Genomic DNA, 27,184 nt, shown 5'->3' with positions numbered 1-27,184 from the left:
CCTTTCGCAACAAGCTAAAACGACGCATGCGTATCCCTGCTTCCGGTTGCTTCTCCGGAGGGGGCCCCCACAATGCTCCGCGGCACCGGTTCCGACCTGTCGTAAAGGCCGCTTTTCGCTCGGGCGTGAACGACTCGCCTTCCGTGCTGGGCGGCGGTGGCTGCAGTGGCCTTTTTCCTTTTCCCCATTCCCCTCCAGTCGGACTCGAGCGGTGCAGTGCCCTGAGACTGGGCCCTCTCCGCGATGCCCCCCAAAAAACAGGCTCCAGCTGGGGGCAACAAGAAGGCGGAGCAGAAAAAGAAGAGAAAATCATTGAGGTGAGTGAGCGGCCCCTCCCTCCTCCCTCCGGAACTGGGCCCTCAGAGCGCCCGCGTCCGGGTCCGCAGGCCCTTGGATCTCTCGTGTCCACGTGCCTCGCTTCAGTTTCAATCCTGCCCCCTTGCAACCCGCTCCTCCCCATCCTTTTGCCGTGCTCATAACTTCTCTTCTCTCTAATCCCTATAGTGACGCTTCCCTTTCTATCGCCCTAGTGACTATGACCAGCGGCTAGGGTGAGCTGAGGGTGGGGGAATGAGAAAGGGAGAGGCATGGACTGCTATTGCTGCTCCTCCCCCTCCCCCTGCTGCTGCTGTCCCATCCCCCATCTTTGCAAAACATGCGCTCACACTTTGTATTCTCTCAGGATTTTATTTAAAAGTATGACCATCCTCGACCCCACTCCCCCCATTTAGTGTCCTCTCCTGTGCAGACGGATGGCCTTTGTCCTTTCCATCCAGTACACCGGGTGCTTGAGGAGTTTGGAAAGGCAGTGTTGTTCCTTGGTCTGCCAGTTAGACTTTCAGTCTAGCAATTCGTTCTTCGACTCTCTGGGCCTCTGCTTTCTCCCTCCCCCACACCCACTCCAACAAAAAAAGACACGTGAAGAGAAAAGAGATAGTGACAAAGTTGGTTTTTTTGTCCCAGTAATGTTGCCCTTTCAATCTAATCTCCTCTGTAAAGGAACTACAAAAATAACTGAAACAAGACTTTTACTCAATATAAATAGTTTTGGGCGCAGGGATTGGGGTAATTCAAAAATCAGGGTTTTGGGAATTTGTCCCTCCAAAGTGTATGTTAAACCATTCGATGTCTGTTTATATTCATTAAGTTATAAGGTGTTAAGCCCTTGAAAATAAAGATCAAGCTTTTAAATTCGGAGTTTTTCAAAATAGTTTTAATGTATTTTTTTGTATGAGACCCATACTAGAAACATAAGAAAGTCACTTAAAAGTCATATTCCCATCATTCTTTACTATTAGTGTTACCATAATTATTATTTTAAAAGAGGTAAACATTCAGCACATATGTGTATAATAGCTTTTTTGTTTCTATCTCAGAATAACTTTTTATGAGATGCTTATTTCTCCTACTGCTTTTAAAAGTTTTTTTTAATGTTAGATAAGTTTATTATATTTTAAAACTTCTCTTAGGGACTTAGTTGATACTGTTTACTACTACTTAAATAGTTATGAAAGTCCAGTATGTGCGGATCAAAACCGTACATTCTCAATTTGAAACCTCTTTGATTTCAGTAAAATATTTATGAAATAACGTGTTTGATCAAATAGTTTGTGACAGCAAGAAAGGTTTTCCACTGTCCGTTTTTTTTTCTTTTAAGGAAGAGTTTATTGCTTTTTTACGGTGTCACAAAATAATATAATGAAAGCTCAAATCTTTTCACCTCACCTGCTGCCATATTGTTATTTCAATTAAAAGACTTGTAGATGTTGAGTTACCTGTATTTAAACGAATAACTAGGTGGAGAATGGAATCTAGGTCTATTTAACTGAGAGTGTGTTTTGTTTTTTGGGGTTGTTGTTTTTTTTCCCTGACTCAAGTTAAAAATAAGAAAGTGAGATGGCCATCTGCTTTCCCCACCCACTTCTAGAATATTGCACTGCACCTTACTGTTTTACTGCTGTCACGAAATCAATAAAATAATTGTCGCTTGAATAATAACTATATACTTCAACAAAGTACCTCCTTGGTACAGTGTCAGCTTCATTGATAACTAACCCCAAGGACCTGCGTTACAAAGAGATTCTGATGCTGTCATTTTATTCAAAGTGCCTACTCTATGTACCTATTGGCTATATAATCTTCAAATTGGATTTTTTTCTGGCTTATTTGAACTTTTCTAGTTATTAAGAAGTTATAGTCACTTGCTATTTTCCATCTCCAACCAGTTTTTATGGTAGCTATGTTCTATTCAACTAACAAGCTTGTTTCTTAATCAGATTTTTATTGAATTTTGTTTTTTTGAATTACCTTCATTTCTAAATATAAAATTCTAGATTTATTTCTAGAAAAGACTTCACAGCCCATCTAATCTAACCCTTATTTTCCAAGTGAGGAAGGGCAGTTGTGATTTGACTTGTCCAAGGTCATACACATAGTATCCAAATATATTAAACTTTCTTTAAAAAAAAAAAAAAAGCTCTTTAGCTTTGTTTTGCTTAACAGAGAAGTCTCCAGAGGAAAATGTGATTAAAACAGCTTCATACCTGAACTCACAAGAAAGCATTATCCTGACAAATTAAATGTCAAAATTAAATATAGGCAGATATTTGCTTAAGAAAGAAGAGGAAACCCCTCTCCCCCCAAAAAAAAATACTGCTTATTAAAATTAAGAATAAAGTTAGTAACTGAGGTTCAAAACTGTTTTTAATTATGCCTTACATTTGCTTAGCCTGTTGATGTCTTTTTTTAACTTAAAAGCTGTTAGTACCAGAATCGTGTTTTTTATCTTATTCTTGATATGAAGACATTTTCATGTTAACATATTTATTGTTTAAATTTCATAAAGTTTGAGAACTGGTTATGTTCAATTCTGTGTTGTATGTAAGTGAATGAATATTTCATTCTAAAAGCTAATAATACCTAATGTTGCCTAGGTAAAAATAGAATTTGACAACTAACTGATTAGGTATGTGAAGTGAGGTTGCTCAGTCTGTCAGTAAGCATTTACTAAGAGACTACTTTGTGCCAAGCACTATGCAAAAGTTTGAGGATACAGAAAGACAAAAGATAGTTCGTAGGGTGCAGTATCTCAGTGTAGTAGAGGAGGCAAAAGAAGGAGTATTTAAGTTACACACCTGGAAGATAAAGATATGGAGTCTTTGACATAAAGAATTTTAAGAGAGGGCAGGGTTTGGGGAGAGGATATTAAGTTTGTTTTTAGATATGTTGAGCTTGGGACATTTTTAAATGTCCAGTAATTGGAGATGTGGTATTGATGATCAGAAGGTAGATTGGGGCTATATATATAGATCTTAGTCATCTGCATCTAGATAATTTGAACACATGGGAACTAATAAACTTACCAAAAGAGAACATAGAGGGAGATGAGGAGAGGTCCTAGGACAGAATCTTGAGGAACACCCACAGTTAGAATATATGACGATGATAATGAACCAGCAAAGGAGATTGAAAAAAAGAAGTGAATAGACAGGGAGGAAAATAACTAGGAAAGGAAAGGGTATTCACAAATTTAGAAAGGAATGGATTGGTTGAGAAGGACATGACCTGAGAAAAGACCAATCAGATTCAATAATCTTTCATCATTGGTAACTGAAAAGAAGAGTTTTAGGTGAGTAATGAGTTTAAAACTCATTTTGAAGACAGGAGGTAGAGGCAAGGAATAGAGACAGCTTTTCCAGGAGGTTTGCTGAGAAAGGAAGGAGAAATAACGTTACCTTGAAAAGGATTGTAGGCCCTAATTTTTTGTGTGTTTTTTTTTTTAGGATTGGGGAAAATTGGGCATATTTTAAGGCAACAGAGAAGGAACCAGTGGATAAAGAGAGGTTGAAGATTTGAGGAGGGCATATTGGCTTTGCACTCAGCTAGAGAAGATGGGAAGGCATGGAATCAAATATAGCTGTAGAAAGAGTTGTCTTTGCCAGGGAGAAGAGCCACTGTCAGAGACTAGAAAAAAGGAGAGAGTGAGGACTAATGGGAAGGGGTTTCAGATGAAGAGAATGGGGGCAAGTAGGTAGTGCAGTGGATAGAGCACTGGCTCTGTAGTCAGGAGGACCTAAATTCAAATGTGGCCTCAGACACTGTGTGACCCTGGGCAAGTCACTTAACCCCAATTGCCTTAAAAAAAAGTTGAAAAGTTAAGATGAAGAGAATGGAAAAGATAGCTCAGTTGAATGGCATCAATTGTTTCAGTAAAATAAGCGACAAGTTCCTCAGCTGAGAGGTAGAAGAGGAAGATGTGAAAGGCTTAAGGAGGGCAAAGAAGCAGTGAGGATACTGTGAAGAGTGGGGGAATCAATCGGGGAAGGTTAAAAGGACTCTAATTAAAGTTGGATAATCCAGGACAAGTTTGGCAAGAGATAAATTGAGCATCTGGGCAACTGAGATTAGAGAGCCAAGTACAATGTAGAATTAAAATGGCTAATTAATGGGCAGGATTTAAAAGGGAAAAAATGAACTAAGGTAATGTCCTGAGCAGGTACTAAGAGATGGAAGAATTGAAGGTCTCAATTGTTTAAGGAGAAGTGAGGCATAGGAAGAGAAGGAATAATAGGTAGTTATCATTAGACTGTAACATACACTGGATCTTGCAAGGGCCTTGGAATCATTATGAACATCAAATACAATTAATTGCAAGTGGACAGAAATGCTAGCTAATGAAATCAGGTAAGTCTGCTGTGTTTTAAACATTAGTGCTTTTTTTTTGCTTTTTTTTTCCCCCTTTGGGTGAGGCAGTCGGGGATAAGTGACTTGCCCAGGGATGGTCACACAACTAGTACGTGACAGGTATGTGAGGTGGGATTTGAACTTAGGTCCTCCTGACTACAAGGCCTGATCTCTATCCACTGTGCCACTAGCTCCCCGTAAACATCATTAGTGAAAGGAGTTCTGGATTTGGAAGAACTAGTTCCAAGTCATATTACCACTTATTAAAAAAGTGATGTTGAACAAGTCATTTGACCTGTGAGGAAGTTGAACAAAATGAATTGTTCAAAGATGCTTAGATACTATTAGACACTCACATCCTAACATGGTAGCTTTAAGTCCCTCTCCTCTCTATTCCATCTTCCAATCAAGTAACTATTAAGTATTTATTAAGTGCCTGCCATGTGTCAATCAGTGTCCTAGAACTGGGTCTGAAAAGCCAAAAATGAAAGTCTTTGCTTCTAAGGAGTTTACATTCTATTGGGAGAACAGTTAAGTGAGTGCAAGTGTCTGCAAACTAAATACAAGGTAATTTGAGGGATGAGCAGCTATGGAAAGGCCAATGTAGAAGGTGGCACTTTGAAGGAAATTGGCAATTCTAAGAAGTAAAAGTGAGGAGGGGAATGTACTTCGGACATGGGGGAGGGAAGGAAACCTGTACAAAAAAGGTAGAGAAAAGTGGGGAACAGCAAGAAGGCCAATATGGCTCAAACGTAGAGTGCCTGAAGTAGAATATAATAAAGCTGGAAAGGTAATTTGAAACCTGGTTGTAAAGTTAATAGGTAGCCCTGAATTTTAAGGAATGTATATGGTCAGACTTGTGTTTCAGGAATGGCATCTACAGATGGTATGGAAAGAGGAGAGATTGAAAGGAGACCACTTAGGAAGCCATTGCAATGGTCCATAAGAGATGCTGAGGCCTGCTCTAGTTCAGGGCCTTAACACTTCTTCTCAACCATTACAGTGGCCTTCTATTTGCTTTTCTAGATCATTTGGACCAATTTCTAACTTTCCCAATGGTGAATTCATTTATTAGTGTGTATATTTTCCCAAAGCCCTTCCAACATTGTCCTTTTTATCATCTTTGCCAGTTTGTTTAGTGTGAGGTATTTAATTTTCATTTCTTTTAGTAGTAGCAATCTTATGGTTGGTTATTTGTGAGTTGGTTTTTTGTCTTTTTTTTTCTGAAAACTTGTATCCTTTGACTTTTTTTAATTTATTAGGGATGGCTTTTAGTCTTGTATATTGTTGTCTCTTTCCTATAGATCTTATATATAAGATTTTTACTTTTAATGCAAATTATTCTTTCTTTATGTTCACCCCTCTCCTTCATTTGGTTAAAAATTCTCCCGAGTCATAGCCATGAAAAGATCTCTTTTTATGTATAAGTTGAGTATATATTTAAAGCTTATTATGAATTTATGATGCTGGTCTAAACCTAATCTCAGGCACACTACGCTTCCTTCTAATTGTGTTTTCTTGGCACATAGTAGGTGCATACTAAATGCAAGTTGAATAATTGATGAAATGCCAGACAATTGTATTTGGTTACGTTTGGGTTTTGCTTATTCTAGTCTGTTCCTCATATATTCATTTCTGGATTTTAACCAGTGCCAAATAGTTTTGAGGATGTTTATTTTATAATTACAGTGGGTTGTTTTGGTTTTGTTTTGTTTTTTTAATCTACCTTATCTTCAGGTATTAGGAAGTACCTAGACAATGAAATTACTAAAATTGAAATTCTTTAATAGCATTCAGCAAGTGATTAATAACTAAACAAAAATACGTCTGCCAGGATTTGACTTTTTAAAAACTTAATGATCACTTGCCTACTTTAAGTGTGATTTTGGATAGGAGCCTCAATAGAAAATAAGTTGTGAAAATCAGCTTGGGGATATAAGAGAGAGAAAGAGAGAGAGAAACTTAATGACTAGTTGAAACCTGCATCTTTTTTCTTTGTGAAGACCCTTTTATGATATTTCTCATTTAGGACAAAACTTTTGGTTTGAAGAATAAGAAAGGAGCAAAGCAACAGAAGTTCATCAAGGCTGTGACTCATCAAGTTAAATTTGGTCAACAAAATCCAAGACAGGTAAGTAATTTTCATGTTAAGCTTGATCATAAAATTTATCCATCAAGAAGTGTTTTATCAGATGAGTTATCATAGTTCATTTTAATGAGCCCACTGCATTCCTTATTTTCCTGAGCTACCTGACTTTGATCTGAATGGTAATGCTGTATCATAAAAGCTATTTATACTTAATCTGTAAAATTGTTATGAACAAGAAATATCTGTTAATTGGAACTTCATTCAGAAAGTTGATTGCCTTTTTCAGGGGGTTCTTTCAGTGCCTTCCTGTTAACCATGTACACACTTCTGACTCCAGAATAGAGAAAACCTTGATTTTTTTACCCATGAACTGGTAGACAGCAAGACTATCAAAAAATATTTAAGTGAAATGAGTTGTTTTTTGTCAGGCTCCCTCTTCCCCTTCCCTGAGCAGCATCTTTAATACAAAAAAATTTTAAAAGATAGGAAAAAAATTCAGCAAAACTAACCAACATATTTAAAGGGTCTGACGCTATGTGTAGTGTCCCATATGCCTTTTCTCTTACCTCTGCAAAGAAGTAGAAGGTTGTACCTTCTCTTTTCATTGGGGCCCAGATTATATGTTACTATTTTATCACACACAGCTTTAATTATTTTGTTGTTCTTTCCATTTACATTATTGTAGTCATTCTATATGTTGGTTCCCTAGTTCTGCTCATTTCATTTTACATCAGTCTTCCCACACTTCTCTATTCATCAAATTCATTATTTCTTAGATCATAGTCATATACCATTACATTTCTATACATAAGACAAGTTTTTTCAGCCATTCTCCAGTCTGTGGCCATCTATTTTGTTTACAATTCTTTACTAAGAAAAAAAGTTTGCTATAAATATTTTGGTGCGTGTGGAGCCTTTTTATTAATGGTCTTAGAACATATGCCAGAAGGCATAATCTTTGGGTCAAATTGTATGGGCATTTTTGTCACCTTTTTTGGCATAATTCCAAATTGCTTTTCAGAATATTTGGACTGGTTCGCAGCTCCACCAACAAGGTATCAGTGGGCCTATCTTTCACATCCCCTCTCACACTGACTATTCCCATCTTTTATCAACTTTTCCAGTTTTCTAGAGGTGAGGTGAAACCTCAGGTTACTTGATTTGCATTTCTTTTCTTTTTTTAATTTAAAGCACTGTTTAATGTGGTTAATAGTTGGCAATTTTTCTTTTAAGAATTCTTTATTCATATCCTTTAACTACTGATCAATTGGGCAATGGCTTTTGATCTTATATATCACAAAAATGTATTTATACTTAATTTAGATATAATTTTTACAGTGTAGCCCATGTTTTCTCAGTGTATGAGAAATTAGAAGCAGCAAAATAGGAAGGTCAACATAAATTGTTTCTTAAAGGCATACTATACTGATAGTAGTTGTAAATGACAACCAGTCACAGATTTGGAAAGAATAAGCATAAGCTAAAAAATAGATATAAGAAAAAAGAACCAATGAAGGGAATCGACAAAGCAGAAACAGTGATTGGGCAGGGAGGCAGTGGAATATGACTACTTCAATTTAGAATTTATTATGAAGAAGAAAGGGGAATAAAGCATGGCATAAGAAGACAGATTTATAAGAAAGTATAGGTAGGGTCCCATGGCCTAAACTTTTACAAAAGAAATCATAGGAGGTTGGTAAGCACTCAACAATGAATAAAACCACAAAAGTAAACAATCTTGATAGAAAGAAAAAAGGCAGGGAAGGGTTGGGAGGACTTGTGTAAAGGCCAGTGTCAATGTTTAAGCTCATTACCAATTAATTTTTAAAAAAAAGACATGAAGGCATTTTTAAAAATTATAATGAAGGAGGATTAATTTTTTAAAAGCATGACATGAACTTACTAAAATGGTGTCAGGAACCGAGGCTGCCTAGGAATGGTAAGAACAACAAAAGTAGGTACATTTTACTTCTTTTTAAAAATTCCTTTATGTGAGGCAGCTAGGTGGCACAGTGGATAGAGCACCAGCTCTGAAATCATGGAGGACCCAAGTTCAAATCCAGCCTCAGACACTTGATACTTACTAGCTGTGTGACTCTGGGCAAGTCACGTAACCCCAACTGCCTCGCCCAAAAACAAAAACAAAATTCCCTTATGTGACTTCATAGTCATCACATAGTACCAAATAAATAATGTTACACTAGAGTGTATGTTTGTGTGTGCATGTGCCCACATACACACATGCATAACTTTCTTCAACGAGATTAATACAGCTGAATTTTTTAAGTGGTATTGGCCAACTTTATAAAACCAGCATTCTTCTTAGTTTATATACTTTTAATATAGTCCTTGACAGGTATGGATTTGTAAATTCCCTAATGATTAGAAAAGGAAAATTCTTCTTTTGTTGGGCACATGAACTCTCTTGGGTTGGGGAAGGAAAAAGGAAAAACACAAGTTTTATTGAGAAGGCTGTAAAATTGAACTGAGTGTACTACTGTAGCATCCTACTTTCTTCAGTAAGACTAGAAAGTTATTTTTCATTATATAGGTTTATGAGGAGTACATCTATACTGACTGCCCTAACATTAGGATTCTCATCTGTTGTTACTTTTCTGTTGATCTGTGCAGTAAGATTTTAGCAAATATACCTCCTGAAGGAACTAAGTAGGAAAAAAACTATTTGTTTTTATCAATAAAATATTATTTTATTTCCAGAAGATTTTTGGCAAGTAGTTATAATAAAGTACTTAGGGAATAGCTGTTAACCAAAATGTTTTAATGAACAGAGCAACCAGTTGGTCCCTCATTAAGGGGACCCTCATTTAGAAGAAATTTTTTGCTGCATTTTTCAGTATGTATATTTACTTTAAAATAAATACAAACTAATGAAGCTTTGAAGAATTACTATACATCAAAAAGAAAAAATATGACTTTAAGAAAGTGATAATTTGGTGGTTTATTGAATTTATTGTATGCTAATAATTTCATAGATATCACTTCCAACTAAAGGATAAAATCCTTGAAAACTGTTGTTGTGTTAAAATTTCTTTTACATCTTCTATAAGATTATTGAAAATTCTGTTTTAAGTGTATTTAACATGGAAAAGAGCATCATCTCTAACATTGTCACAGAGACAAAGGTAATGTCTGTATTGTATGGTATACAAATTGCTTTGTACGGAGCATAGCTTAACTTATGTAACCAATCCATAGCATAGCAATGCTTCACTGTATTTAGTCTTTGGAATTAAGTGATCTAAAATTAATATTTTAAATCTGGAATTATAGGCTGCACAGAATGAAGGTGATAAAAAATTGAAGAAAGATGACAAGAAGAAAGAACTTCAGGAGCTAAATGAACTATTCAAACCAGTAGTTGCTGCTCAGAAAATAAGTAAAGGTAAAATTGAGAATTTGTTTCATTTGTGTTTAGCATAACTCATATAAAACTCTTAAAATCCATTTTATTTGCATTTGTTTTCAAAACATACTTACTGAAAATAACTAACTTGTAATTAATGATCCTTTAGGTCAAGTACACCATTGACTGATAACTCCTTTCTTGCTGTTAATTATTTATTCAACTCTGTAGGTCAAACACAAGTGGGCCCACCTATTTTACATAGTATCAGTATGATACAATTACATTCTAGTGTATCCAAATTCCAGAAAATCCATGTTGAAAATTGTTAATCACCTCCTAAAAAAGAGGTAATGGTTTCAGGGTACAAATTAAACACATAATTTTTGGACATGGCCTATTAAGGAATGAGTGTTTTACTTGGCTAAGTATATTTGTTACAGGTTTTTGTTTTGTTTTGTTTCCAAATGGAGGGAAAGCAGGAGAAAAAGAGATAAAAGAGATTTTAATCAAAAAGATTAAATTTTAAAATCTAGTATCAAAATAATTTAGACTGTACATCTAAGGTGCTCATAATCAGATTTTATGGTGTATATTGTGAATTAACATGAAGAGTTGTTTTGTTGTCAATTATGAGCAGTAACCTGGTAGCATGTGTTTATACCAGTAACTTTTTAACTTCAGAGTTAACATTTTTTTTTCTGTTTTGGGGTCTACTTTGTTCCTCATGCGTGGCATAATATATGACATTTTTTAAAAATTTAAATTAATTTTTGTTTTACTTTTATAGAGTACCTTAAGATAACTACAAGCAATCTGAAATATTAATTTTGTGGCTGCTTCCCCCCCAATCCAATGAACATTTATTTATTATGAACCTTGTGCAACATACAGAAAGTAACAACCTTATGTATTTTTTAAATAATTAATTAATATTTTGTTTTCGCCATTTACTTCCATAAAATTTTGAGTTGTTTTTTTTTTCCCATTCCTCTTCCCGGGGATAGTGGAAAGAGCCTCCGGAGATGGCATGCAATTCTATATAGGCTCTACTTATTCATATTAAGCATATTTTCCCATTAGTTATGATGTAAAGAACAACTAGAACTAATGGGAGGGACCATGAGAATGAAGCAATAAAACAAAACAGTAGAGGAAAAGGAGAGAAAGTAGTATTCTTCCATCTGCTTTCAGACTCCATAGTTCTTTCTCTGGATGTGAATAGCATTTTCCATGAGTCTTTTTAAGATGTCTTAGATCCTTGCATTGCTGAGAAGAGCCAAGTGTATCAAAGTTAGTCACTGTACAATGTGGCTGTTACTGTGTACAGTGTTCTCCTGGTTCTGCTCACTTCACTTAGCAGCAGTCAATACGAGTCTTTCCAGGTTTTTCTGAAGTCTGCCTGTGCATCATTTCTTATAGCACAATAGTATTCCATTACATTCATATACCACAACTTGTTCAGCCATTCCCCAATTGATGGGCATTCCCTCAGTTTCCAATTCTTTGCCACCACCATAAGAGCAGCTACAAATATTTTTGTACACATGGGTCCTTTTCTTGTTTTTGCTTAGAGATAAAGACCTAGAAGTGGTGTTGCTAGGTAAGGGTAGATACAATTTTATAGCCCTTTGGGCATAATTCCAAATTGCTTTCCAGAATGGTTGCATCAGGGGCAGCTAGGTGGCGCAGTGGATAGAGCACCGACCCTGGGTTCAGGAGGACCTGAGTTCAAAACCGGCCTCAGACACATAGCACTTACTAGCTGTGTGACCCTGGGCAAGTCACTTAACCCCCATTACCCAACCAAAAAAACAAACAAACAGAATGGTTGGATCAGTTTACAATTCCACCAACAATGCATTAGTGTTCATTTTCCCACATCTTCTCCAACGTTTATCGTTTACTTGTATTGTCATGTTAGCCAATCTAATAGGTATGATGTGGTACCTCAGAGTCGTTTTGATTTGCATTTGTCTATAATAGTGATTTAGAACATTTTTTCATATAACTACAGATAGCTTTAATTTCTTCCTCTGAAAACTTCCTGTTCATATCCTTTGACCATTTATCAATTAGGGAATGACTTGTATTCTTACAAATTGGACTCAGTTCTCTACATGTTTTAGGAATGAGGCCTTTTTCAGAGATACTAGTTGTGAAAATTTTTTCCCAGTTTTCTGCTTGCCTCCTAACCTTGGATACATTGGCTTTGTGTAAAAACTTTTCAATTTAATGTAGTAATCAGAATTATCTATTTTGTATTTCATAATGTTCTCTATCTTTTGTTTGGTCATAATTTCTTCCCTTCTCCATAGATCTGAAAGGTAAACTATTCCTTGCTCTCCTAGTTTGCTTATAGTATCAGTCTTTATATCTAAATCACGTACCCATTTTGACTTTATCTTGATATAGGGTATGAGATGTTGGTCTATACTCATTTTCTGCCGTGCTATTTTCCAGTTCTCCCAGTAGTTTTTATTAAATAGTGATTTCTTATCCCAGAAGCTAGAGTCTTTGGATTTATCAAAGAGTAAATTAGTATAGTCATTGACTGTTGTATCTTGAATACATAACCTATTCCACTGAACCTATTCCACTGATCCACTACTCTGTTTCTTAGCCAGTACAGCTGGTACAGGTAGGCCACCTTCTCTTGCATTTCTTTTCATTAGTTCCCTTGATATTCTGGACCTTTTGTTCTTCCAGATGAGTTTTGTTATTGTTTTTTCTAGCTCTGTAAAAAATTTTTTGGGGGTAATTTGATTGATATGACGCTGAATAAGTAGATTAATTTAGGTAGAATTATCATTTTTATTATATTAGCTCTGCCTACCCATGAGGAACTGATATTTTTCCAGTTATTTAGATTTGACTTTATTTGTGTGAAAAGGGTTTTATAATTGTGTTCATATAGTTCCTGGTTTTGTTTTGGTAGTAGTCTCCCAAATGCTTTAATTTTAAATGGAATTTCTCTTTCTATCTCTTGCTATTGGGCTTTGTTAGTAATATATAGAAATTCCGATGATTTGTGTGGGTTTATTTTATATCCTACAACTTTGCTAATTTGTTTATTATTTCAGGTAATTTTTTACTTGATTCTTTAGGATTCTCCGAGTATACCATCATATCCTCTGCAAAGACTGATAGCTTTGTTTCTTCTTTGCCTGTTCTAATTCCTTCAATTTCTTCTCTGATTGCTAAAGCTAACATATTTGTAGCACAGGTGTAACAGGGGTGATAATGAACATCCTTGTTTCACCCCTGATCTTATTGGAAATGCTTCTAGTTTATCCCCATTGCATATAATGTTTGCTGCTGGTTTTTGATAGATGCTATCTATTATTTTAAGGAAAACTCCATTTATTGCAATGCTCTCTAGTGTTTTTAATAGGAATGGGTGTTGTATTTTGTCAAGTGTTTTTGTATTTTGTCAGGTGTATTTTCTGTAGCTGCTTTTTTTCCTGCTTTTTTCCCACCAAGATAGAATAGCTAAAAGACTTGAATTACTGTCATTGCTATTACCCTAGCACATAATATGGCCTCTTCCCCAAAAGACCAATTTCTGTTCCTCATCTTCTTCATATGACTGTGACCTTGTAAGCCTTTGAGGCTGCTCCTCTAAGCTAGTACTTTATGAGAGCTTGCTACTGGCCTTGAGGACCCAGTCATCAGGTGTTTAATTAGCTCTGCCACCTCATTCCATCTCTCTTCTCTTTCAAGAAAAGGAGCACTTGTCAGTGCCACTAAATTTCCCTCAGTTATCCCTGGACTCTAAAGGGCCAGCCCCAGGGAGCTGGTATTTCGCTAATCTTATGGCTAGCAAACTTTTACTTCTTGGTCCCTTAATTCTTATGATTGAGTCATAGTCTGCCAATATAAAAAATGCCTTTCCCCTAGTATCTCTTTCATTTCTATGCAACTTAGCTTTCACCTTCAGTCTCTTTCTTCTGCTTCACACCTTGCATTTATGCTCTATGGGAACCCTTTATCTATTATTAACAAAGTCCCCTTCATCCTAGATCTATCTCTTCCTCTCATGTTTACTCAGTTATCTTTTTCTCAGTTCTTATGCTTTCTGCAGTTTTTGGTACTGCCAATCTAATGATACCCTGCTTCCTGGATATGTTCTTACTGTGATTTTCATGACACACTTTTCCCAGTTTTTCCTAACTTCTTTGCTGAATAATCTCATCTCTTTAACAAAGGGTATATGCCAGTCTGAGTCTTGAGCGTTCTTCTCTTCAGCTTGTCTTCCTTCTTTGGTGAATTTATCACTTTCCATGGATTCGGTTGAGAAATATGCAAAAGACTCCTGTGTCTCTAGCCCTAATAGTCTTCCTCCTGAATTCCATTCCCATCCCACCAGCTGCCTGCTGAGCATCTCCACCTAGATGTCCCTTTGGACTCAAACTCAGCACGTTCAAAGGAAAAGAATACAAATATATCTTTTGAGAACATCAGCACCATGGTGTAATTTAAGAATATCATAATTGGAATCCCAAGACCCGTCAGCTTAAAATCCTCAAAAATTGTTAATAAAGGCAATGTTAGCCTGCACCATATGATTATAAATATTTACCTACTCAATTTTTATCTCATATACATACTATGAATTTTAAAAATTTAAGAGAGTAGATTTAGATGTAACTGGATTACAAGTCATTATTAGTCATGCATATTTTTAAATATAATAGTATGTATTATGGAAAGAGGACTGGTTCTGGAATCAAAGGACATAGGTTAAATCCTACTTCTTAACTCTTAGCACCTGTAAGACTATGGGCAAATCATTTAATGTCTCAGCTTCCTCATTTGTAAAATAAGGGATTTGGACTAGAGGGCTTCTAAGGTCCCTTCCACTGTTAAATCTATGATTCTTCACACATTCAACAAATTGGCCTGCTTACTGCTTCAGTATACAACATTCCATCTCCTATCATCATTCTTTGTTCCGTGCCTGGGAGTGGGTTGGTTGTCTTTTCACCTCTGTTTCAAAGAATCTTCAGATTCTTCAAAGCTCAGTGAAGTGCCACTTCATACTGTACAACTATCTGCATGCAAATTACCTTGTGTAGACTTTATTTTTTGTATAACCTCAGTATGTTTTATTTTTGTCAAAAGTTCCTCGATGGCATAGATGGTTTCCTTTTTGCATGTGTATGTTCGATGCTCATATCTAATAAGCACCATGCTTGTCACGTAGCAGGTTAAAAGTTGGTTGAATTGAAATGAATAGTAAAGAAATTAGTTGAGAGTCACGAAGTGGTCTGGCTGTCATTAAAAAGGCTTGATACATACTAGAGTTGTGATCACAGGCAAATTTCTTAACCTGTCGGTGGCCTGGATAACTCTTAATACTTTAAGTTATGGATGAGTTACCAGTATTCTTCTGTGGAGGAGTTTCCACCATGGAAATTACATAACCTGTGATATCACAGATGTGGATTTTTTTAAATAAAATAAATTGCATTATTTACATGTAATTATAGCTTAATCTTTTAATCAATGCATTGACCTCATCAATTTATACAAAAGCTAATTATGCTCCATACTGACACAGTTCCTCAAGATTCTGATGATGATAATACCTGATTCACTTATTTGGAATTTATACCCTGCCTACCTCCAAACAGGATTAATAGAAGGTTATAATGCCAAATTTTATCTTTCATTTGTCACAGGTGCAGATCCCAAATCAGTAGTATGTGCATTCTTCAAGCAAGGGCAGTGTACTAAAGGAGATAAATGTAAGTTCTCCCATGATTTATCTCTGGAAAGAAAATGTGAAAAACGAAGTGTTTATATAGATGCAAGAGATGAAGAACTTGAAAAAGGTACATATGGTTTTTCTGTTATTAAATCTGAATATCAGTTTTTAGTTCATTGGTAGTAGTGTTCAGTAACTTAAAGAACTTTCATAAGCAATTGGAATCACTTGCCTAAATATTATAATTTTTTCTGAGTTGTAAAATCATACTTCCTTATGTCATTTTTACATTATTAAATTAAAACATGTAAAGAACAGTTAACTGTACCAGCAATTTTTGCGATGTTATTTATCTTTAACAAAATATCCAAATTTTTCTTAGGAGAAATATTATGTAATGAGGAGGAGCTGTAGCTATTTTAATTTTAACATCTTTCATATCTAGATACCATGGATAATTGGGATGAGAAAAAGCTGGAAGAAGTGGTGAACAAGAAGCATGGTGAGGCGGAAAAGAAAAAACCAAAAACTCAAATAGTATGTCCTTTTCTTGAATTGAGTTTGCAGTATTTGTTATCATTAGGGAGAAATTAATATGGCAAGGTATTTGACTCTTTTTAATAGGTCATACCTTAAATTTAAAAATTCAGTTTATGATAAGTATAAATGTGGGTTACAGGGAAACAAGGTTTTATTTTTAAAACAGACTTTAGAATACTTGATATGCCTTTTATTTTAATGCATCTCTTATTTCATTGATTTTGTTATCCAGCCACTGGTGCATATTACAATCCTTCTGCACAATCCTTTCCCATGTAGTTATTTTACCATGTTCGACCATAGATTTTCCCATTGTCCTAGGGACCTTACTTTAGGTTGTTTTATGTTTTATGAGTACCACTAAAAACTCATGATGCCCATCTACTGTTATCCCTTACTCTTGTCAGACCCTCTCCTCCCCTTCCTTTTCCTGAACTAAATATAACATATACCACCTCCTGCGTGTAGGGTATCCCGAGAAATAGTCTGAACGTCGTACATTCACCGTACATCCCTCCATTGCCTTTTAAATACTTGATGCTGGCGTTTGAGGTTCATAACCATGTGACATTACTGCTAGAACATTTGTATTTAGAAGGTGGAGCTTTGTTCTAGAGAGTACTTTTGGATCATTAAAACCACATGTAGACCTGTAAGTATGATTTAAACATGTTCTACTCCTCTATTCTAGACCTAATTCGTTGCTCATTTAAAATATCTGCCCAAGATAAATGTGTTGATATATTACCTAGACCAACTGGTCTTCCAAATACACGGCATAGTCAGAACAACAGGCATTTTTCATTCATTTTGCTCCTATAGATTGTTAGGCTGATTTTTAAGGGATCCTGGATGGGGATGTGAGAACGTCTACAGGGATGCTTGGCCAGCAGTATTGGAGGTGTTGTCACCAGTTCCCCATTGCCCCTGCCTCTCCTGTATCCTGAATTTTATTTCCCTGAAAGCTTTAAGTGTTTATGTCAAACTGAGTGTTAGTGTCAGAATAGTAGTTCCCCAGATGATGAAAGTGGATTGTTAGAGAAATGCTTACATATCTGTTCAGTTTTCCATCAGTTTGATGTATTTTCGTTAGCTTGTTGTCTTCCTATATATGTGTCCTTGGGATGATAATCACTTAATTGGGTTTCAGATCAAGCTTTTTGTCAACTTAATTTAACCTTCTTTGCTTTTCACTGTCATAGTCTTCTTATCCATGACATTTTAATCAGTTTCATCCTCACATAATCATAAATTTAGGCCTTGAAGGGACTTTGGAAATATTCTAGTCCAAGTCCCTGTTTTTATGAAAAAGAAAACTGAGGTCCAAAGAGGTTAAGTGTTTTGTTCAAGTTTACAGTGGGGAATAGCACATAGGCAAAGAGCTAGGGTTGGGACTCAGGTCCTGTGACTCCCAATTTCAGTGCTCCTTCCAGTGAGTGGAAATAGTTCCTACTATTGTTCTGTATGCACTATATCCCAGCATTTCTAGTTTGTCCATTCAGCTCATCAGATTTCTGTGCCTCTTCATTCATTTTCTTCCTGGTGTTATTTTTGTTCACCATCATCATAAGTGCTGCAAAATAATATGATCAAATATGCTATGTCAGGTCAACTTGGAAAAGCCTTTTTAAGTACCTGCTATGTGCCAGACACTGCTACGTGATGGAGATTAATGAAAGAGAAATAACGGTCCCTGCTCTTAAGGAGCTCACAGTCTAATGGGAAAGACAGCATGCAAACAACTGCACAAAAGTATATACAGGATAAATTGGAGATAATCTTAGATGAAAGGTACTAGCATCAAGGAAAATTGGGAAGGGCAGAAGGTAAGATTTTTAACTGGAATCTGAAGGAAGCTGAAAGATAGAGTAGAGAAAGGAGAGTTTGGGGGGTTTTGGGGAGGGCAGCCAGCAAAAATGTGCTTAATGATTGTCATATGAGAAGAACAGAAAGGAAGCCAATGTCATTGGATTGCTAAGTAACAGAGTTTGTAGAGGGGGGAGTAAGGTGTAATGACAGTGGAAAGGTAGGAAGGGACCACACTGTGAAAGGCTTTAAAAGCCAAAGAGAAGATTTTATATTTGATCCTACCATAATAGGAAGTCACTGGAGTTTATTGAATGAGAAAGGAAGAGAGAGTGACTTGGTCAGACCTTGTACTTCAGGAAGATTAATTTGACAGCTGAGTGGAGGATAGAATGTCCTGAGGAGAGATTTGTGGCAGGGAAACCAATTAAAAACCTCTTTCAGTAGTCTAAACATGAGTTGTTATGGATCTGTACCAGGACAATAGCAATGTCAGAGGAGAATAAGACATACAAGAGATGTGGCAAAGATAGAATGGCTAAGACCTGACTTAGCTTATTAAATGGGGGGGGCATATAAGAGAGTGAGGAGTTAAGGATGAGAGAAATTTTCGATAGAGAAGGGAGTGAGTTTTGGAGGGAAACAATGAGTTAAGATTTTTTGGACATGCTAAGTTTAAGATGTCTATTGTACAATGTTCAGTAGGCAATTTGAGGTGAGAGACTGAAGGTTGGGAGAGGGTTAGGGCTAGATAAATCTGAGAATTATCTGCCGTAGATGTGATAAAATTGAATGTATAGTTACTGATGAGATCAAGCAAAATATAAGTTATAGAGAGACAAGAGAAAAAGGCCCAGGACCAGAGCTTTGGAGGACACACAGAGTCAGTGGGTAAGACTTTTTTTTCTTCTTATCTATGTACATTGAACTTAAGTGGTCTTTGGAATTAAAAATCTCAGTTGGCATAATTTTGAATTACTAAAACTGGAAGAAAACATTTTGACATTTGGGGAAACGAATTTTAGACATGAAATGGCTTTAGTGTTCAAGAAGTTGATGCGATTTTTCAAGTTCATATGACCTGCCCTATTTCACAGACCTTTTCACTTAGTTATTTGTATTTATCTATAATTCTTTAATAGCTATCCTTTGTCATTTTATACCTGTCTGTTCCTTATGCCTTAATAATTGACATTAAAAGCTACTAATATCTGTGTAGTTATCTCAGATTAGTAAACTTGCATTTTATAAGGTAAATAAACATTAGAACGGGCTTTTTTTTTCCTTCATGGCTGTTAATATGAACTTTATAAGCTATATATATATAAATAAATTGAATTATATGAAAGCATTTAAGGATTCAACTAAATCTATGATTTGTGTGTATAAGTGTAATTATAATTAGTTGACCATTACATTATTTTATAATTTAAAAGCTCCAAAGTTTTTCTTTGCATTTTTTTCCTTGTAATTGTTTTTTAAGCTGAAATTTTGTGTTTGTGCAGATGAAAATTTATCTTTTCTGTATTCTTAATATTACCACAAAAGATATTCAAGGACAGAAGAGCAGTTATCAGTGAAAATTATTGTTTCTTTATAGGTATGCAAACATTTTCTTGATGCTATTGAAAACAACAAATATGGCTGGTTTTGGGTTTGCCCTGGAGGTGGTGATAATTGTATGTACCGTCATGCTCTTCCTCCTGGTTTTGTATTAAAAAAAGATAAAAAGAAAGAAGAAAAAGAAGATGAAATTTCATTAGAAGATCTAATCGAAAGAGAGGTAACTATAACAGGTTGTGGATTTTGGGTTGTGTTTTTGTTTCTTAGGAGTTTGTTTTGTTTTTTGGGTTTCTTCCAATCCTAAAGACAGCCTTTATTGTGAATTTTTAATGTTTGCCACTTGGGGGCAACAGCACAGTTTTGTTTGAAAAAGATGATTAATGTAGCCTGTTTAATGGTAAAGATTTTATTGTTCTAACCTTAAGCTTATGTGTTATATTTGTTTTTTATTGAGATAGCTTTCAGCTTTTGCTCATTGATATAAAATTATACTTTTTTGAAAACTGGTTTGATGCATTTATGTGTGTTTAGACTTGAGCAGCTATGAGATAACTAGGTGGTTCAGTGGGTAGAATGATGGGATTGGAGTCAGGAAGATAGATAGGAGTTCAGATGTGGCCTCAGATAACTCTTTTAGCTGTATGACTCTGGGCAAGCCACTTAACCTTCGTCTGTCTTAATGCACTGGTGAGAAAATGGCAGACTACTCTAATATCTTTTCCAAGAAAATCCCATATGGGGTCAGAAAGAGTGAGATGTGACTGAAATGCCTGAACAACAAGAAGACATGAGTAGAAAGAAAAAATCTTGAGATAGAATCAAAATCTCTCTTTTGCAACTTTAATTCTAGTGAGACATTTATCAGAAAGGAATGAATGAACAAATTAACTTAAAAGTATTTATTAAGTACTTAATATGTGTCAAGCACTATGCTAAGTGCCAAGAATACAAATAGAAAAATCAAAATAGACCGTACTCTCAAGGACCTCATATAGTCTAATTGGGGGAGATAATAAATAAAAGGCAGTTTGCCTACAGAGTAAATGGCAAGGCCCTAAAATCCTAGTTGGCTAAATAAGTAGTTTAGTTGACAGTGAGGTTCTTAACCTTTTGTGAAACGGACTTCTTTGGCAGTCTAGTGAAACCTAGGGATCCCTCCTCAGAATAATGTTTTTAAGTTCATAAAGTGGAATACATAGGATTATAAAGGAAACCAGTTACATTGAAATTGAGGCTCTGTGTGTATATATTTCTTTAGAGTTCTTGAACCTCAAGTTAAGATTCCTTGGCCTACATCATCTTAGCAGGCACTAATAAGGCATATAGGGCCTGTTGGTCCTCCATTTCATCAGAAAATATGGTGTTGTCAATGGCCATCTCATCTAAGCCCTGTCAGCAGTCAGGCAGCGCAGCCAAAGAGGGAGGAAGAGTAGGGCTTCTTAGGACTCGACCAAAACGAAATGTGGATTGTGTGTGTGTTTCAGAGTTTTGTTCCTTATGTCTCAGCATGGATAATCTACAGTACAATAAAATTATGTAATTATGCAGTTTATACTATTAGGGTTCACCAACCTAATTCCTAGACTTATAGATTACATCATGGTTCACAGTCTTCGGTTAACATTTTTATTAAGCAGTTTTCCTTATAAATTATTAATTTGCAAGGGAAACAATGAAATAAAACTTTTACATCATTAATTCTTATCATCACTTTCCTAGGTGGTATTAGAGATTCAGTTGTTTATTTCTTGGGAATATAGATCTTCTATGAAACCCTTCCATACTGCTTCTAATTTTGTAAAAACTTTTGACTATTCAGAGTATGGTATAATTAGTCTGTAATACATTAAGTAAAGTTGAACCTCATTTTTTAAGAATTATTGACCATTGGTGTTTGTGGGGAGAAAATTAAATGCTACCTCATTTTACTACCATATAATCTTCAGAATAATTCTTAGAATCAGGGACATTGTAAAAAAATCTGTTCTTTTGATACAGTACTGGAAACATGGCTTTCTAAAAAGGTGAGTTAACTTTTTTTTTAAATCTCTCCAGCGTTCTGCTTTAGGACCAAATGTTACCAAAATCACATTAGAGTCTTTTCTTGCATGGAAGAAAAGGAAAAGACAAGAGAAGATTGATAAGCTTGAGCAAGATATGGAAAGAAGAAAAGCAGACTTTAAGGCAGGAAAAGCACTGGTGGTAGGTTCTAAAATAATTATCATGTCAGTACTAAAGATAGTAACTATATGGAACATTAGATAGGAAACCTGCAGTAGACAACAAAGTTTTTCGTTGTTTTTTAATTCTGAAATTCTGACATTGAGTATTTAACATACGTGTATTTGTATATGAGTAGATCAGTGGCCGTGAAGTATTTGAATTTCGTCCTGAGCTGGTTGATGATGATGATGAAGAAGCAGACGATACCCGGTACACTCAAGGAACAGGTGGTGACGAGGTAAAAGGATGCTTATGATAACCAATTATGTCTTTGCTGTTGTTAGATTGTAGATTTAAAGATGGAATATTAGGGTCTTAAATCCAGTCCCTTCGTTTAACCAGTGAGGGAGGTAAAGCTCTGAGGGGTGAAGTAAGTTGTCTAAGATCACACTAGTAAGTAGCAAAGCTGTGATGAAGCCTAGGGTCTCTAATTTCAGAAGCCAGTCCTCTTCCCACCAGACTGTCCTGCAGAATCCAGAGCATTTTGTAGAGAACTAAATAAAATCAGTGGCAGAGCAGAATTAGTAGAAAAGGGTAGAAGGAGTAATGGGGAAAGTAGAGTCAACAAAACAATCATGGTCAAGTGATTGTGAGTACACTTGGAAGTAATAGCAAATAGACTGTCTGATTTCCTCTCCTGGAAAAGGATAGTAAGTATGAAATGGTGTTTCAGGAAATGACCAATAAGTAGTAGTGCAAGTTCAGAAAAGAAAATTTAGCCATAAATTGCTTGGGTTGTCTTTCAGAGTTGAGCATTTTTACCTGGCATCATATAATATTGGTTCATTTGGGGGATGATCTTTGGACATGAAAAGTGTTACCAAAAAAAAATATGAGTGATAGATGTATCTATTATAGATAAATAATATAATAAATATATAGATATCATATATTGTTTATCTATAATATCTCTTCATATTTGTAGCAGAATTTTCATTTTTGTGTTTTTTCTTGAAGGTTGAAGATCTAATAAGAGTAAATGATATTGATTTGAGCCAGTACATCCCAAAGGACGTAGATGAGACTGGTATTACTGTGGCCAGTCTTGAAAGATTCAGTACATATACTTCAGTAGAGAAGGATGGTAAGTAGGCTAATATATGTATATTTCCAAGAAGTAGAAAACTGAATGGAGTCGTTATATTTTTTTTTCCAAAAAACTATTTCTCAAGAGCTAGAAATCACAAAAGAAATATGATTTTGTGAAATATCTCTACTTCTGATAGTTAAAAAATGAATATATAATAGTAAAAAGCAACCATAACACTGCATGTTACTTCCCTTTTCTTAAATTTCTTGCTTTATAACTAACACTTGGGAACTAAATAAAGTGTATTTGCTTTATATCTTTGATACCATGCTATAGCGCTTTATTTTGCAATATTCTTTTAATATGGGCATGGACTTTTGCCCTTTTAATAATCACATTACAATAGTTTTAAGACTTCACTTTTTTAAAATTAGGCAAATATAGCCAACATAGATAATTGCTAGAAAGTAAACAAGATATACATTATATTTTAAAGCCCTATTTCAAACAGTAGTTAATAAACATCCTACATTATAAGATGTTTATTAAGCTTCTGCATACAAATCCAAGGGATAAATAATCCACTTGGCAGTTGTTAAAATTGGCCTGTAATACAGTCTGGAACATTTTTTGTTCAGATACAGCAAACAGAAAACACTAAGTTTTAAGTAAATATCTGAAGTTTCTTAAATTGAGTTGAAGAGATGCCATTAAATTTAAAATACCCATTCTTCATTTTAGCCATGATCAGGGAGAGGGAAATGGTAAGTCGAAGATGGTAAGCAAAAGATGTTATGCCTCACAGGTACTGGGCAATTATGGAAATAGTTTTGTTATGGGAAGCCACTGACTTAAGCACACTTAAATTACAAATGGCCACCTTAGCAGTTGAGTGGCACTAGGTGCTATCACTACTGCTTGGATTTTCCATTTTTTTACCTACCCCCTGATAATAAGTCTCACCTGCTGCAGTCCTGTCTGAAATGGTGAGATTATTTATGAGGCAGTAAAAAGTTCATAAGACAGATCTTCTCTTACCCTGAATACTTACTCTTTCTAAGCCCTTTGACCTATTTGCCTCTGGACCTCTATATCCTCATCCTTATCCTAGCTCCTATGATATTCTCTGGACAGCCTAATGCTTTTTTTTCCTCCTGAAATGTGCGTGGATCTTATTTCATCCCAACTTTCACCTATTGGAGGGGAGAATATTTGGAGGGAAGTGGTGGAGGTGGATAGAAGAACATTAGAGAAAGCCCTGGCCTGCACCCTTTGTCTTCCTTTTTGCTGCTCTTTCATTCCTTTTTCATACTGCTGTCTTTCTCTCTCAATTTTTTTCTTTCTGTTTAAAACCCTTCTAACTATTGGAAATGTATGTAGTCGTGACTATATGTAGTGTACATTGGGTATTGTAAATTTGTGAGACACTTAAGATTAATGGTTCTGTTGTAGATGAGTATATAACTTATCAATCTGGGTAAAGTTTTGCTGATGTGTAGAAGACTAAAGGCACTTAAGAGTTACCAGCTAAAAATCTCAAGGAATTGAAGTTGGTTTGAGGGCATAGCTAGAAAGAAGCAGGTTCCAGATATACTCAGGCAACTAACAATCTATGTCTAAATGACTGGTATTTGGGGGTTTAAATATCAGCATCATTCATATACTGTAGTTTGACAATTCTCTTCTCTATAAACTTGTTTCATTTTACCCCCTTCCGTCTTAAATGCTAGCAGAATCTTTTTAAGATCTCACCTTTTATTTTTTTTCAGGTGATATAGGGAAAAGAAAGTGGGAGACACCCATGTTTAGATTAGCTAAAGATTGGTGGCAGCAGTATAGAAATATCACCCCAACAGTTTTACATTGCTGGTCAGTAAAGTCTGAGCAATGAAAAAAAAAAGTAGAAACTGAAGAAAACTCCAGTTATGGATGATAGTTGGTCTGGACAGTTCTTTCCTTAACTATTACACTACCATTGCATTCTTGTGTGTGTGTATAGTTATATTTAGATAAGTGTAACTTGTGGTAGCACTTTTATCTGTCTTCCCAACAACTGCTGATAGTATCCCATAAGGCAGCGTAGTATTTTGTGTTGAGTACCAGTGATTCTGTACTCTTGGTGTTTTAACTGTGCTATACTTTTGAATGGAGATGGAGTTGTCTAAAGAAAACAAAATGTATTTTAACTGGTAAAATCACAGCCTTTCTTAAGAACAGCTTTCTTCACTTCTTCCCTGGACTATTATAATAGACTCCCTGCCTCAAATCTCACATATACCCCCAGTCCACCCCCAACCATTCTCTACTTAGCTACCAAAGTGATAATCCTAAAGTATAGGTAAATTCCCAGGGCTCTGCATTACCTGTCATATCATATATAAACTGCTCTGTTTGACATTTAAACCCTTCACAGCCTGGTTTCTAATTTTCATACATTAATTCCCATCAGACATACTTTAGTCCAACCAAACTGGCCTTCTTCATTGACAGAATTTCATTCTTGAAGTAGATTTTCTCCTGATGTCTGACTCTTAGAATCCTTAGCTTCCTTCAAAGCTTAGCTCAGGTGCCACTTCCCAAAGTGGGCATTACCAATCGGGGGGGGGGGGGCCTGAATTGATAGAGGCAGTAGTAGTAGCCTTGGGTACAATTGGGTGGCATTAAATAAAAATAAGGGAGTGGTGGGAATATAAGGAAAGAAGAGAATACAAGAAAATTTTTTAGAACTGCTCGTACATGTTTTATCTGTTGTGTAACAGAGTTAAAGTCATAGTGATTACGTTGTTTTTCAAATAAACACACAAAATGCAAGTTATAACCTATCAGTGGTCAAGTCCACCTATAGGTCTTAATAAGCAAGTGTTGGCAAGGTGAGCTTGTAGCACATTGTCAGGAAATCCAGCGTACATCGGCAGGAATATCTGTGTGATGACTTGTTTACAGTAAGATACTATATGGTAACCAGGCTTTTATGAAAGTAATACTTCCTTCACTCTATTTAGCCTTCTCTTAAAATAGATTTCTAATTCAGTGAATATTTATTGACAACTACTTTGTACAAGCCAGTGTAGTACATCCTTAAGGAAGATTTAGAAATGAGTAAGACAGATCTCTTCTTTCAAGGAACTTTGTTGTTGACAGACGTGTTTATGTTCTCAGTAATATCTGTAATACGTGGCAGTGTGAAACCATTACTAGGAGCCTGTTATAAGCCAGTTCTTAGGTGGGAAAAAGAATATTCATGTGTGGGATAGGATATAACAAGCCTATCTTGTAGCTTAGATTTTCAGCCAAGTACTGGCATGGCTATTCTGTTTTCACGTTTATTAATTTTTCTTTATTTTCAGATAATAAATTGAGTGAAGCTTCAGGAGGTGGAGCAGAAAATGGAGAACAAAGTGATTTGGAAGAAAATAATGAAGAAGAACAGGAAAATGGAGTTATTGGTGCTGTTCCTGTTGATGAAAACCTTTTTACTGGAGAGGATTTGGATGAACTAGAAGAAGAATTAAACACACTTGACTTAGAGGAATGACAACAAGCAAGTCAGATGGAAAAAATTGTCAGCTCAACATAAATTGAAATTGACTACATTAATTTTTTTCTCCTGTCTAGAATTCTTAAACAGGATGTTTATGGTTTCTCACACTGATTTTGGGAGGGCACCTTTTCCTCCAACCAAAAAAAAAAAAAGGAATATTCACCCTTATCACCTCTATTCTGACCTTGACTACACCTCATAGTAAGTTCAGAGTAAGTCATAAGTAATCTGAAATATAATGGTCATTACAGAAAAGATTTTGTAAATAATTGAAGTAGGAAGTATAACTGCTTTTTTTCCAATTTGTGAGTTTCATTGGGCATGTGTTATTACCAAGTACAACATACATATTGAAAATATCCCTCATTTAAGCTGCATCTTTTTAATGAGTGATTTGATTTCCTTTGTATTTATATATAACAGAGAGAGAGAGAGAGAGACTGCCTAAAATAGACTACTTATGCACATTCAGTGTTGGGTTTCTTTGGATAATTAATCAGATGGACATTAAAGATGCAGGTTCTTTAAACTGACAGCATCATCTGGAATGCCCTCTGTACACCGTTTTAAATTTTCCCTCTGCCTTTTTTGCCAACAAAGTTGTAAATAAAGACCATCAGATGTTAAAATCACAA

At 35.6% G+C, this 27,184-nt stretch overlaps 1 protein-coding gene across 1 annotated transcript; it reads left to right on the top strand.

Annotated features, from left to right (window-relative positions):
* The first annotated feature begins 11 nt into the window (after positions 1–11).
* On the top strand, positions 12–27,184 carry ZC3H15 (zinc finger CCCH-type containing 15). The gene is made up of 10 exons (XM_020977555.1): positions 12–317; positions 6,713–6,814; positions 10,064–10,175; positions 15,821–15,973; positions 16,292–16,383; positions 19,793–19,975; positions 21,811–21,957; positions 22,115–22,216; positions 22,936–23,062; positions 26,356–27,184. Exons 1-10 carry the CDS (start codon positions 27–29, stop codon positions 26,541–26,543), a joined length of 1,497 nt encoding a protein of 498 aa, XP_020833214.1. The 5' UTR covers positions 12–26; the 3' UTR covers positions 26,544–27,184.

This window comes from Phascolarctos cinereus, unplaced genomic scaffold (assembly GCF_003287225.1).
Source record: "Phascolarctos cinereus isolate Bilbo 61053 unplaced genomic scaffold, phaCin_HiC Scaffold_726;HRSCAF=1367, whole genome shotgun sequence".
Taxonomy (NCBI): Eukaryota; Metazoa; Chordata; class Mammalia; order Diprotodontia; family Phascolarctidae; genus Phascolarctos; species Phascolarctos cinereus.
Note: the sequence above shows the minus strand (reverse complement) of the source record. Positions and strands in the feature narration are given on the sequence as shown.

Coding starts and splice junctions, on each gene's coding strand:
- ZC3H15 (XM_020977555.1), top strand. CDS start 27: ATGCGTATCCCTGCTTCCGGTTGCTTCTCCGGAGGGGGCCCCCACAAT. Junction 10,176..15,820: donor TGCTCAGAAAATAAGTAAAG/GTAAAATTGAGA, acceptor CATTTGTCACAG/GTGCAGATCCCAAATCAGTA. Junction 16,384..19,792: donor AAAAACCAAAAACTCAAATA/GTATGTCCTTTT, acceptor GTTTCTTTATAG/GTATGCAAACATTTTCTTGA.